Genomic DNA, 15,123 nt, shown 5'->3' with positions numbered 1-15,123 from the left:
GAGAAAGCTGGATATTTGCATCTGCAGCAAGAAGTCAAGGAGGGTTAGTGCTAAGCACAAGAAGTATCCGTATGGTCCTGAACGCCCCCTGGGTTTCATGACTGAGGGGTTAAACGGATAATCATTGCCCTGACTCATTGCTACACATTCAGGAGTTAAAAGTGGTAGTAAACCCAAGCTAGTGTTGAGTATTTTATGTCAGTGTCAGGGGTTTGGAGGTTATCCTCACTGCATTGGAAGAGTGGCCAATGCACTTACGGAAAGCATTTAGTAGGCTGCAATGCAAATCTGCGTGAAGGTCTTTGATGACCACCTTTTTCCATCAGGACCTGGTCAATAATACATCAGTCTGAAACCTCCTGTTTCATTAGCTTTCCTTGCAGTATGATCCCAAAGGATTACATAGATGGGGATGTGGTTCAGCCAAGAGACAACTCAGACACTTTTGTTTGATGGAAACGCTTCCTGTCATCTATGTAAGCAGCAGAAAACAACGTCGCTACACAATTACAGCCTTTAGCAAAACACTAAACAGTGTTAAATGACACGACCTTTCCTCAGTTGCTACTTCAAAAGGGTCCTTCAAAAGCTCTTTTCAAGGCTGTAATGACATTGCTTTTGTGTTACAGTTCAAGCTACGTCTTTGGGGAAGGTTAAAGTAAAAGGGCATTCGTTTCCCTATAGATTGCCCGGGGAATTGAGCTCTGCCAAATCAATACAAATCAAATCAGTGTTGGTCAATAAAAATCAAAGGAACATAGCATGCTAAGCTGTGTGTGGGGAGTATGTGGAGCTGGACAAAAAAAATAAAAATAATAATCAATTCTACAGAAAGAAGGATGAACATGTTCTGGTCTGACAGAACAGGATGATGAGTAAAAGCAAATAACACGATGACAAACACTTATCCTTTGCAGTTTGATGGTGCTCTGTCAAACATTTGTAATGTCTATTTCAAGCCTGCCTTTGTTTCTCCCAGTGAGTCACACTCGGGATGCTTGTGACTGTGGCATGCCTACTCTTGGGAGCAATAGAAATATCATTATTTGGGTGTATTAGCTCCAGAGAGAAGTGAAACGTTATCATTTGTGGTTTTAAGGAAGGAGTATTTATGCAGATACACATGGAATCATGCTTCTTGAGAGAGTTTAATGAACTAGCAAAGATAAGAGTGCATTTTGGTTTCTGTAGGACCTTAACCAAAACACATAAGTCATAAATGTGGGGACGCTGGTGCTACAGTGGGGAACTAATAGCGGTCCTCCATCTGGTTTTCATTGTAAAGAGGATGTGTGTTTTGGATTAAATTGACACCGATTCCTCTGTTTTTCCTCAGACTCAAGAAATCCTTTACAGCCTTGCCATGAAAGAGGTGCAGTGATTAAAAAGCACCCCTCCCTCACCTCTGCGAGATAATAGCCGTGACAGTTATAAAAGATGTAATCGAGTTCTTATATGCTTCACTTATTCTCCCTGTGATTTTTGAGAAGGTACAATAGCTCCCTCTGAGGTAAATTATACAACAGTGGCATCTCACTCAGGACAGACAGGAGCAGTACGCTGTGATATCGCATCGCTTCCACCTTGCTGACTTTCTGACATCTTTGTGGGGTTAGGGCAGATGAGGGAGACCTCAGAAACCAGAGCGTCCCCAGTGAGGCACACAAGGCAGTGTTCTGCTTCATGCTCTGCTGCCTTCTGCCACCGCCCAATGTCATTATGCTGCCAACACATCCAATTACAAGGAGCTCTGTGGCACGTGCGCCAGAGAGCAAACAAAGAAGACGCTGACAGGGATGCATGTGCGCTGGCCTAACCGGTGTCCCTGAGGTGACACTCGCACACACACACACACACACACACACACACACACACACACACACACACACACACACACACACACACACACACACTATTGCCTACTGACTGCAGAAGAACCTTAGAGACCTGAAATCTCCTGTGGGAGTTTAAAGTGCACTGTAACCATGGGAAGAAAAACAAAAACATCAAATCAAATCGCTGGAGCTTTGTGGAGGAATAGCATGAGGTAAATCCAAAGGGAGCACCTTAAAGATCTCAGACTCTAAACTCACGGTGAACTTTTGAGGATCAGGTGAGTGTCTCCTCTTCTGTGGCCTCGGGCACATCTGGTCTATAAGGGCTCTGAGGCTCTGACCTCGTCTGGGAACCAGCTGCTTAGGCTCTCCATTCCAGGGCCAAGGGGACTAATCTTTTCTCAGGGGCCAAAAAGGAGCTTAAACCTGGAAGAGGAAGCTGGGGGCCTTAAGATGAAACCTCCGCGATTCCTCTTCCTCTCCTCTCTCTGTTTGTGCTGAGGATTATTCCCTTAGCAGAGCAGAGCACGGGTATTAGAATGAATTAAATTCTCCAGAAAAAGCAGTCTTTAGAGCACTTCAAGGTCTCAAGACAAGAGCTGAGATTTGCAGTTGACAGCTGCATATACACAATTCAGTCCGTCTTCAAACCCTCTTGGCTATGTTGAGATCAAAAAAATATATTTATTCATTTAATAATTGATCGATCGTTCAAAGAAATGCAAGAGAATTTCTGATACAAATCTCAAGCTTTTCAAAGAAGTCTCTGCCCACTTACAAACGGGTCACTTGCGAGAAAAAACAAAAATAAAACATGGCAGCAGAATAAAGCAACAGAATAATAATAAAAAAAAAGGAAACTTGAAAGCTCTCTCTGTGTTTGATCGTGTGTGTTTCACTATGACAAATTATATCAAAGGGATCGATGGACGCAACTCCGTTTGATGCGCCAGCAGCAGCCACACAAACAATGTATCGCAATTACACACCTGCACGCAAGGCACACCAAATGATCCACGCACAACTGAATGCCATTATTAAATGGTTTGGAAAATAACCCGGCTTTACATGGTAAATACAAGCGCACGGGTGATAAAGAGACAGAGAGCGAGAGAGAAAGAGAGACAGTAAGACTGAAGGAAAGAGGAGGGCATCGTCAAGTCAGGACAGGTTAATTATCGATCTAAAGATGGGAGTGTTTTCCATTCCAGTGTAGCTTAATCCCAGCATTACATGCAGTTCATCAAGTAAATGTGGGGCTGATTCGAGCATGATGTCTTTCGTGCCCGCATGCAGAGTCTCTTTCACAGCAAATCGTTAAGTGCTGATAAGTTTTTCTGTCATCGCTTCACCTGAATGTGAATTCTGCTGTGACAGTCACATCTAACTTTACTCCACAACAAAATCACAGCAGCTCACAGGACTAGCTGGCTTTCAGCATCAAGTGAAATGCATCATGCTGAGGCTGTAACCAAGATGGAGATGATTTCTTAGGAGCAGCGAGGTCTCACTTTGGGATTTCAAATCAAAACAAAAGGAGCGAAGGATGAGTGGATGGGGTAAAAGGAGCGAGAGGAAAGGAGGGAATGGAGGTGGGCGTATGATGTCTATGTTTAGCAGCTCCAGCAGCAGAAAGAAAACTATGTTTTCCTTTATTTCATAACCTTTTAAGTGTAATACATCCTCAGTGAGGCCAACATGAATGGCACTTTGGTGAAATATGAAACCATGGGAAAACACGTCGGCTGACGGCTCACTCAGAGCTCGCTGCTCATGGTCGAACTCTTCATAAATTCTCTCCTTTTCATCAGAGATATTATAAATAAGGGCTCCATTTTCCTTTTGTGAAAGCACATGTGGAACTACCTGCTATGTGAACAAGGGAATGGCAAAAATATCTGAAGCAGCTGTCTAATAAGAGCCAAGTTTGGCCTTGAGACAGACATATTACCATCCATACTGGGACATTAAACATTCAGAGTGAAGGATCTTTGCAACTACACGGGTTAAATTATGGTTAGTTTGAAATTTGACACATGTAGTTAATTATATACAAGTTCTTCTGACAAAAGCCCGTTATGGAAACAGTGTTTAACCACATGATTGTGTGACACGTAGGAGAAAAAGCAACACACAAGGACACTTCAAATACTCACACATATACACTCACCGAGACAATTGTGCCCATCATGCGCCAAGCGAAAGCCGTCATAGCACGTGCACCTGTAATTTCCCGGGATGTTGATGCACTCGTGGACGCAGCCGCCATTGTATTCAGTTGCACACTCGTCGACATCTGCAGAAAGATGACATCATGAATGTGCTTCAGAAATGTAGCTATAACAAACCAGTTGATTTTCAAAGTATGACTACGATTAAAGAAACATTTCAACATTTCAGAAGTACGAAAATGTCTTCTTTTGCTGAGGGTTACTTTAGCAGAGTGACATCACTTTAATATTTGCGCATTCACTGTGAACATACAGCCAGGGAGTGGTGAGCTAAGTGTACAGCCTGGAAAATTGGAAACTTTTGGTCAAGCTAGATCCAAATTAATAAAATCCACACCATTTTTCTAAACCTGTAACCTCCCTGAAATGGTTTACAGAGAATAATATCCACACCTGCTGCTGGATCAAGGACTTCCTGGTAGCAACCTCACTCGTTACAATAAAGCTCTAATAAGCCTAATACATAAAGTCAAGCCAAAGCCAATCGCGTGTATAACCTTTATTTTATTTTTTTTAGCATTCTTGGCACAGATTAGACAAAGCATGTTCAAAAACGATAAATTATTCCCTTAAAATAAACACATACACAATTATGCAATCAGGTCAACTTTTAGAGGGACCAAATCATCTGTTTTTGTTCCACCTCTGCTTTCACAAGTGCACTTTTAAGCTAAACATGGAAGAGACATCAGCTGTGGTAATTGGATGATTCACCTGCTACTGACATAACTTGGGAATCTGCCACAGACTGCTAATATTTTTCCTTTTATTAAAACCCAACAGCCTAAGCTTTTATGACAAAGTATCCTAAAATTTGCCAGTTTCCAGTTGCCAAGACATTGATTCTTACTCATGGAATGTTATTTCTGGCAACATGTTAAAGCATCAGAAACCATTTTTGTTCAGTCCAAGACACTAAAAACCTTTCTACCATGACCTAAAGTATAAAGTCAGCAGCAAAATATGTAGCTATTTATACAAAACACATACCTAACTGTTAAGTTATCAGAGCAAGTTAAACTGGTTTGTCACCAGGAAGAGATCTTCATGAAATCAGACAAGGCATTGATTTTAGTGACCCACTGGTAGTCGATACTGGAAAAAAAAAATGCTAATATTGATCTTATGACTAATAAAACCAACCTAACTTCAGCTCAAGTAGCTAAAACTAAAGAAATGTGACACAGAAATGAGACGGAGGCAGAAAGATAAAGAGACTGCAGACTGCTATGACAGTTTAAGTGGAGTTGTCTTTTATGGTTATGATGATGGCTGAGGGGCCCATACTGAGGAGACCCAGACAAGGTGGATGAGAACACAGAGTACTTCCATTTCGCACTTACTGGCCCATTTAGGGCCAATGATTCTGGTTGTTCAGCTCCTGCTTCAGACTGCCTCTCTCAGGGCTTAATTGGACTTGACAGCAGAGGGATGGAACTAAAACAAAGAGACTCTCCTGCTCTCTGCTTATTCGCTTTCCACACGTCTCTGTCATTCTCCGATCGTAGCACACGATCACCCATCACTTTTTCACTCTGTTCTAGAAACACCCACCACATGTTGATAAAACACTGACTCTCCTCGACTAACTAGCTTTTATTCAGCGCTGGGCACATCTGACCATGTCAGCGCCAAAGTTTTCTTCATTCATATCTAAAAGACCTGAAAGTTTACACAGTGCTGTGTAAGCCTTTATTATGCAAGAGTAATAGGTAGGTATGTATCTGACAAATATCAGATTATTGGCGTGAGATATCGACCCCCAAAAGAACCATGTTCAGTGACAAGAAGAACATGGAGTCCTGCGACAGATGGTATGATTCCCACATAGCCGTTATCTCAGCATCATGGAGTCAGTCTGGGATTACATCAAGAAGAGAGAGACTCAGACAGCTTAAATCCACAGAGGAACTGTGGCGGTTTCTCCACAAAGCTTGGGGAAAAAAGTCCCCGTAACAAGAACAACTTAACGATCTCTGACTCCAAACTACAGAAGCTCCCAGCTGTGCTAAATAAATAGATTTTTCCATTAAAAGGGATTGCAGGAAATATTGTTTTAACTTCCACTGACATCTAAAGTCTAACTAAAAAGATAATAATAAAAACAAATCTATTTTTGTAAAGAAGCCAAAGTGAAATGTGAATCACTGCCCAACATATGAAAACCACACCTACAACACAGAATGTGAAGAAAGCAACAAGCAACACTACAACCGCAGTAAGAATAAAGCGTGTTTAAGTCAAGCTGATGGTGATTTAAATTAGATCTGCAAGTCAACACTGGAAAATAGTATTGGAATTTATGGAATTTAGCTGCAAAGTCATTTATAAAGTCCAAAATGTTAGATCAGAAGGAAGCACATGTTTTCAGAGCTTTTGTTGAGTTCAGCTTCTTTAAGGAGTACTCGACCAATCAGCCAAAGCCCTAAAATTCCCCATATATGAAGTTTTCTTTAGACTCTGATCCTGTGGTGAAAACAAACTCTGTCCTAATAAAGTTAACAATGACATAAAATTAAAGTTAACTGGAAAGAGCTTTAAACTTTCCATAAAGGTGAGTTTTTCTTTTTTTTAATTGAAAGGTAGCTGATAGCATTTTAAACAAACCAACAACCATTAGGGTATACTACAAGCCAAGTTCAACACAATCAGGGTCTCTTTGTGTTAGAGCCCTTAAAAAACAAGCAAACAAAATCTTCAGTCAGAGATAACAGGCATCATGTTGGTTATCAACTTTCTTCATTAACTCAGGCACTTTGCCTCAGGCATTCTGAAGGCGTTCACATAAAAGGGATTTGACTCTTTTATGCACAAACTGGATCAATTGAGCACCGCCTATTCCAATCAGAGACATTATCAGAGGAACTGATGATGGAGCTCTGTAATTACATAACTCAGTTAAGCACCTTTCTACTGCAAGTCTCAGTCACCCAATTACACACATACAGTCATGCAACATTTTTTATGTATGCCTTTCTAACATTTGCTCACACACTCACAGTCTGGTCAATGCAATGAGAGCAACTCAGAGGCTCAGTATCTTGCCCAAGGATACTTTGGCATGCACACTGGAGGAGTCAGTGTCATCAATGCACCAACCTTCCAATAAGGAGACAACTCGCTCTACCACCTGAGCCACAGTCGCCCAGGAAAAAGTAATTCGTTATACTGGTCGTTACATTGCTTTCATGTAACTCTGTAAAATAGCTGAAACACAGTCTCCTAATCACCATTAAACAATATAAACCTGATTCTACAACCCCCCGCACACCAACACAAATCCCTAATTAGGACACACATTTCTAAAATCTTTTTCTTAGTAGAATACAAAGCTGACCACACAAAGCACAGATGAAAATCAGCACAAAAACATGACTGCCACATTGATTCTGCTGTAGAAAGGTGAACGGGTAGCAAGGGAGGGTGCCTGATATGTTGTTACCTGTTGAAGTTAAGGGTCTGGCTGCTGGGGCCGCCATCCACTCTGGGATCTTGGCTAGCTTAGCGTTAGCATGCTGTCTTGTAAGATGCTTGGAAAGAAGTGAAGTTGTTTCTGTCCTGGGTGCAGTTTTCCACTTTACCATTTATCTCATCCTTTTGTGTGAGGCAGGCAGACTAACAATTCCAAGGAACTGTACTACTGACTGCTTAGGGAAACAATTGTGCATAAGTGTCCCTGTGGATTTGTATCCACAGGGACACTGTGGAAAAAAAATAAAATAAAAATAAAATAATACATTGTAAGTGTCATGCTGGTCACAGCAAGTTATCAGGTGATTGTTACAGTGCTGGCAGGTTGCCAGATTGGGGGGTTATTATTAGTGACCTTTTATTATGATAGACTAATTTCATAAATTTTCAATTTTTAAAAAAAAAAAAATAAAACTGTATACATTTTTGGCTGATATTGTCTTCTTGTCCCGTTTATTCTGGACTCGTCCCTGCATGATCGTTTGACTGCAAGATTTTATATGAGTAGAACTGAGGCCTCTGCACTCACCATGTGCATGTGTGATCACTACATAAACATCAAAAATACTTCTCTTTTCTTGTTTTTATGCCTTCTGGTGCCCCTTTTAACACAAGTAGGTGCTAACTTGGTGCAGCACTCAAAAATTACTATGACATTCAACAGGCAGCAAAGAAGTATTGAAGAGGCAGCTATACAATTCACTGTACTCCTGCTTTTGAATTTTGTTTTACAAGTATTATCAACCTTGAGTTCAATGGAAACCCAACCTTGCACATATTTTACAATAAATTCAATAAAAGAAAACTTTTATGACCTACAGACAGAAAGCCATGAAAAGCACTTGGTCAAGTAAATGAAAGAATAATAACAGTAAGAGAAAAAAATGGCACTTTGAAATACGGTTTTGTAATAATAGTAATAAAAATTGTGGGATATAATGATCCGGAGGCTTTGGGCCCATTGAAAAGGGCTAGAAAAACAGACTTGTGTCTGACAGTCTACAAGGCCTGCCTCCGGCTGTGGAAATATCCCTGACGGCTTGGCAGAGCCTCCGACTGCCGTTTCAGCCGCTATCTTAATTTTCTCCTCTAACATGTGTAGGAAATTTACTGCTTCATTTCATCTTGTCACAAAGGAGCACTCTGCACCTGGCTTTCACCTTCCCTCCATTTGCAGCCCTCTCTCTTGTCTTGCCTCCATTTTCAAGAAGTCTTTAAACTAATGAGTTATATTAACTGAGACATACGCTCTTATCACGCCTGTCACTGGCTCAGGGACTTGCATTCAGAGATGTAAAGCAAATTAACATTGGAAACATTGCTTTTACTTCAGTGTATTGTACAAGTCCTCCCCAAGCACCAAATCACAGTTGAAAATAAGCATATTAATGCAATGAGACTTTTACCTTCACAATGTTTGCCATCCCCTTTATAGCCTGACTTGCAGATACATTTGTATGACTTCAGGGTGTTCTGGCAGATGGCATCAATGCTGCAGTTATCAAGTGCCTCTGCACATTCGTCCACATCTAGAAAAAAAAATAAGAGACACCAATTATAAGCTAAAACATTCTTGGTGATAGCATTGCATTTATACCACACAAAAACATCCCCAATTTCTGAATGTAATGGGCCGCGCTCAGACACAAACAATTAAAATTAATACAAACCAAGCTTTAGAAAAAAGGCGGGGACACTTTTAACCATGTGGTAGGGAAATAACCATTATTTGTGCTTCAAGCGACCTTTAAATGAACACTTCATCTCAGAGCCTGAAAACAACTGGGATGCACTGGCCACTGAACCACAAATATCTCCAGACAGCCAAGAAAGCAGCTCTGTGAGGCTGCACGTAAGCACATCAGCATGCTAAGACAGTGCAAATATGCAGATTAGGAGCAGGTATGTTAATGTATAAGCATGTAAACATTTGTGAATTAGTACTAAAGAGAAGCGGAACTGAGGCTTTTGAGCATCACATTGCTTTTAGAAAGATATAGTACAGTAGTGTAGCTGACTTACATCTCAAAAATACTCTTATGCTGGGCATAAGTGCATGTTTGCCTCTTACTAGTTTACTTACTGGTTTGCCTCTTACTAGTAGTTATTTTTATTTAATTTAATAACTGTACAGTACTCTGTATATAGTAACCATTGTCCTTAATGTAAATATTTAAGAAAAATTGTGTATGTTTCTGTTCTGTGTCCTGTGTACTGTTTGTTTGTATATGTGTCTTTTTGGCTGCTGTTACAACCAAATTTCCCCTTGTGGGACAATTAAAGGATTATTCTATGTTCATTTACTGTCTGAAGCAAGCCAAGTTAGCTCATCTCCCTTTAAGCAAACTTTCTTCTGATTGGTTGCCACTTCCAAACACTTCTGCATTCACAGGCAGAGCTGACATGACTGTAGAATATCTGCTCTTGCTGGCATCATTCAGATCCAAGAGTAGAAAAAAAAAAACATTGTAAGAAACTGAGCATTCAAGGCAGACTGAAGATTATTCTGGTCTCCTTGGGATTATATACATATAATGCTGACCTCATTATTTATTTTGAACATTTACTGTTTTGACAGTAGAAGAAGAAGCACAATAGTTCCCATTAAAACATTTAATGTCATTGACAGAATTATGCTAAGAAGAAATCAGGGATCATTAAGTCAGTAGACAACACAAACACCTACCTTTGACCAGCAGCCTTTACTAAGCTAAAAAGCAAGTTTTCAGATGTACTTAAGTCTTTCGAAGCCCAGTTTAACCAAATCCAGTTACACTTATTTGTTGCTCAGGCATGAATAACTGATTTTTGGCATTGATAATAGTTTTCTACAGAACAATTTTAACTGTTGTGCAACCAAACAGAGTTTGGATTACAAAGAAGAAAAAGCAAAAGATAAGAATGGAAATGGATTTAACCAGAAGGAAGATCAGTTTGGCCTTCACGGAGCCCCTAATCCAGCCAAATCCCAGTTAACTAGCCCAGGTGTTTAGGATTACCCCCCTTCACACTGGGGGAGGGCAGCTTAACAAGGTTTACATAGCTTCCAATATCCACTCTTATCACAAGCCCTCTGCAGGAGCTGGCTGATCCCACTGGGAAATGACCTGCAACTCAAACCCCTGAGCTTAGCATTTTAGCTATATCTGCCTATTCCCGGAGGATGTGAAGTCTGCACTGGAAAGGAGGACAGTGACACTGCAGAATTCCAAAAATGGAAAATGAATGGAAAATGTGGAGAAGAAAACAGAATGCAATATGGTCACCGTGCAAACATAGTGCAAGCATCACTAACAGCAGTAATACAACCACTAACAAAAGTCTCATATTCACATACTATAAGCAAGCACATATTTTATGAAGTTTAGCTTTAATAAGACTGAAGCTTTCCAGAGTTTGTACACACAAACTCTGGAAAATGTCTAGAATAAAGTCTGGGAGTTCTCCAAAGTTTCCGTTTTCTCACATCTCGCACACATCAGAAGATTCTCTGCACCAGAGGTATTTTGACAACTGGAAATAATGTTTAGCAAGAAGTGTGCAGAGCATGCACAAGGCAAAAAACTCACAAACACAAATTAACTAGAAATTTATGGTGGTTGTGGCTCAGGAATGGGGTGGGTCATCTACCAATTGCAAGGCAAGTAGTTTGATTCCTGGCTCCTCCGCTTTGCATGTCAAAGTGTCCACGGGAAAGATACCGAACCCCAAATTGTCCTTGATGCATCCATCAACTGTGTGCATATAGCATTAAAAGGGTGTGCGATTGTGGTTTGTAGTCTGAGTGTTCACAGAGAGTAGAAAAGCACTGTTTAAATTACCAGTCCGTTTGCCGTTTTCCAGACAAGTACCTGCTCTCATGGGCTCATTCAGACTTTATAGATTCTGTGATGATGAACCGAATCAGACATGCCTTGAGCTAAATGCCCACAATGACAGCATTCAGTAAACTTTAGAAAAACACATAATAATTTAGTAGTATATACATGGTTTGCTCAGTATTTAGTTGTGGTCGTCATTACTTAACCATAGCAGAACAGCATGAAAAGTAATTTAATGAGCATCCTGAGGATACACAATTCAATAACTGTAGGACAGAGATGACTAAAACAAGAGGTAATTGTGTGAATGCATTATTAAGATTCAGAGATTCAGTTCTCACTTAAATTGAAGGAGTTGTGAAGGATTTAAAGGTTCTGGCTATGCTTTTGTTGCACATTTGCTTGCTGATCCCAAGAGAAAATGTTGTTCAGTCCACAGACTGAGCTTGAGATGGTAGGAATTATGCTCTCTGAGCGACATGTCGGATCATCATACATCATTAGCAACTCCTACCCTCAACAACCTGTTTCAACCATGTGTAGCTTCCCAAAACCAACTATCCAGTTTTCCAATATTTTCCTCTATATGCAGACTACACATTTAACTAAAAAGTTTGTGAAGGTTGGTTTGTGGTTTGTGAAGATCTGGGGGGGTCCATTTTCCCATAGACTTTCTATAACTGGACTTCTAAATGCATCCAGATAGATCGGCCTTCCCGGCCATCACAAAGTTTGTTTTGAAATACCATAATCCGACAAAAGGCTTTGTGGAGTTCTGAAAAAAAAAAAAAAAACTAACAATTTTTCATGAAGATATAATGGTTGGATCTATGTTATATATATGTTGTAGCTATGACTATCATGATTTTGGCTGTCCAGCAGTTTAGGTCTCACCATATTTGTGTGTTAGCGTAACATTTGGCAATTGTTTGGTAATTTAAAAAGTTATAGCTATAAAACAGAGTGGAAAATGTTAAAATTGTCAAAACAGACTGACCATCTGCTCAGTAACCTTATAAAAGCTGAGCATCAACACAACTATGAAAATAAAAAAATACCAGCAAAAGCGTTTTCCAGCAGCAGCATTATTCTTGTAATGATATGCCATGTTTCACAGGTCTGTTGGGGAGTTTAGCATCTGTGCAGCATTCAGCAGGGGAATACCTGGGACAGTTGTGGCTTATTTTGCCAAGTTTCCACAAACATATTTAGAGTTGCAGGAGGTCCTCAAGACCCTCCAGTGATTTATATTTGGTGAGAACAATATAAATTCTCCCCAGGAGCCTGGCTTCTTTCTCGTTACAGATCGTCTTCCAGGGTAAGAGCAAGAGAGGCTGTTTGAAGAAGCGTTTTTCAATAGACGAGGTATTAATCACAACAAATTATCTGTCCTATTGTCAGGTTTCTTGGTGCCAAATCTTTGTGGTAATTAATATTCATTATGACAGAAACTCAAAGAATCCCTTATTTCATCATCCTATTAATGTTCCCATCTGAAGAATCAGTTCACTTTATCTTTCCAGTCCGCAATGCTGCCGACTCTTACGCTTATACTTTGGGACACACATGCGTACAGGTTTGCACACTCACACTTTCGTCTCAAGTCAAATTTGCATTCAAATTGATGCAGTTATTTCTCCAGGCTACACTTGGGTGCGAGAGAGCAGCAGCAGATATTAGGCTATAAGTGTCTCAAATGTTACATAACTGCCATGTTGTGATATATAATGTCTTTACTAACACTGACAGGCAGCAGCTTGCTGTGTGATTAGGGTTTTAATACAACAGCCTTAACTTCTGAAACTGTAAAACTAACTATACAACACATGCACCATACTCCAAATCCTCCAGGCAATTTATGAGTTGAAAAATAAAATGGATATTTTTTTGCCAAAATTACTTCCAAATTTAGTCATCTTTAGACATGACAGAGTTGTGGTACCAGTAACATTTGAGAAACAATGACAATGAACAACAGATAACTAACTTAACAGCTAGCAAACGGTTGGAATTCAGCTGAAAAGCAGAGAAACTAGTAAACACAAATGTGTTTTAATTAAATTACTCTCTCACAGTCCCATTGTCTCTTGGTTGTGAGCTAAAGAAAATGAAATAAACATCAAAATTAAGAAATCCTGGCCCACAAACTACAATAGCCCATGTCTGTCAAAGCAATGTTTAAAAACCCACCCATAAAAGTCACTGGGAGCCTTCCAGCAGACACATGGACAACAAAAGCTAAATGCGATGGTCTCTCTGGAAACCCCACTGCCTTTGCCATGGAAATAAACATGTCAGAATCAATACACTCTTTGGTTCAGTCCAGGGGATGATCCTCTGAAGGCTTGAGAAAAATGTACAGGGCGTTCAGTAATGCCGCCCTGGTAATTGACTCATGCCTAAGATGAAAAAGATTGTGTTTTTCATTGAGAGGTTCTTTCATTCTTTTGTGTTGAGGAATCACATTTGTTGGGAACAAGTTAAGGCAGCATAGAATGAAGCCGGCGCTTCGAGACAAGGATGAATAAACAAAGTCAAAACAACAAAACCAAAGACGAGAGATATGTTGGGCAATGCTCAGATGTTTAAACAGTTTCCTCTGGGGAATGTGTCAGTTGGAATATTGCTGTCTTGTAGCTCTCCTCTGGTTTAAGCACTTGAGCATATTAAAGCCACAAATAGCTCAAGTCTGTGTTCAAACACACTGACATTTGTGGAATATTGAATCCAGTGACTACTCTGGATGAAACCAAGTCATACAATAATAAAGCATGTTTTCTCTCCCTGATTCCACTTCATTTCTTGCTTACATGGCATGCTCAATAAAACTCTAACCCCCACCATGCGTCAGACTTCTAAATCCCTGCATGGATTGTGACATGCCCTTACTCAGAAAGGCACAATTTGGAATTTTTTATTTTGGCATGATGGAACGTTGCGGGGTATATTAAATGGGATTTTCTGTAATTGTATTCAATTTGCTGGATAAAACACGCTCCTGTCCTCAGAAGCGGTGATTAAGAAAGTTACTCCAAAAGCAGGCTTCATATTTAAGTCAAAGCAGCCAGCTTAATGCTGCTGGCTGTGGAGGTGAGACTTTGTCAGAGGTGCTTTTCCTCCCTGATTTATTAGAAAGCCCTGGGATAAGCAGTGTATTTAGCTGGGCCAGCTCAAGGGGGGTGTTAGCAGCAATAAGACTCAGAGGGGAGAGAGCGCGAGTGTGTGGGAGAATTGTAGGGCCGAAGGTGTGTAGTTCAAACATAGGGTAATGTTGACTTTGAGTATTGAGACCCTAGCTGTTTGCTTTGCCCCAAACCTGCCCCCCCCCCCCTCAAACCCATCAACTTTCCTTCAAATACAGAAATAGACTGATTGGAGTTGGGACACCCAGAGGTGTAGCTTTACTTGTGCCGCCTGCAGCCAACTGTGAAATAATCGTCACAAATATGGAGCGAGAGATGCATTCAATAAGCGAAAGTAATAAAATATTCGGCCGTGCTTTCCTGACAGAATGATTTCGGTGCAATATTTGAACATTTGTGGTGAAGGATTAGAAACAAAACATTCCTCCTGACAAAGCCATTTTCCGATGAACTCCTTCATTTTCATGAGCTCTTTGCGGCAGAAGAGGAAGGGTGCTGGGTTCAATGCCATAAAAATGTGTTCTTGGGATCACAGTGTTTGTCATACTGTGTATAATTACAAAGAAAAGTATTGTAATTATCCATCTTAGAACCACACTTACACTATAGTTTGGGTTGCGGT

General features: G+C 40.3%; 1 protein-coding gene across 2 annotated transcripts in view; it reads right to left on the bottom strand.

The window, feature by feature from the left end:
* The window catches only part of scube3 (signal peptide, CUB domain, EGF-like 3), a 74,533-nt gene that overhangs the window by 47,145 nt on the left and 12,265 nt on the right, over window positions 1–15,123 (bottom strand). For both annotated transcript variants that reach the window (XM_063463897.1, XM_063463898.1), the window contains exons 2-3: window positions 8,944–9,066; window positions 4,006–4,131 (exon numbers count right to left, since the gene is read on the bottom strand). In XM_063463897.1, the coding sequence (XP_063319967.1) occupies window positions 4,006–4,131; window positions 8,944–9,066 (249 nt within the window). The remainder of the gene's footprint in view (window positions 1–4,005; window positions 4,132–8,943; window positions 9,067–15,123) is intronic.

The sequence above is a fragment of the Pelmatolapia mariae genome, linkage group LG20, assembly GCF_036321145.2.
Source record: "Pelmatolapia mariae isolate MD_Pm_ZW linkage group LG20, Pm_UMD_F_2, whole genome shotgun sequence".
Lineage (NCBI taxonomy): Eukaryota > Metazoa > Chordata > Actinopteri > Cichliformes > Cichlidae > Pelmatolapia > Pelmatolapia mariae.
Note: the sequence above shows the minus strand (reverse complement) of the source record. Positions and strands in the feature narration are given on the sequence as shown.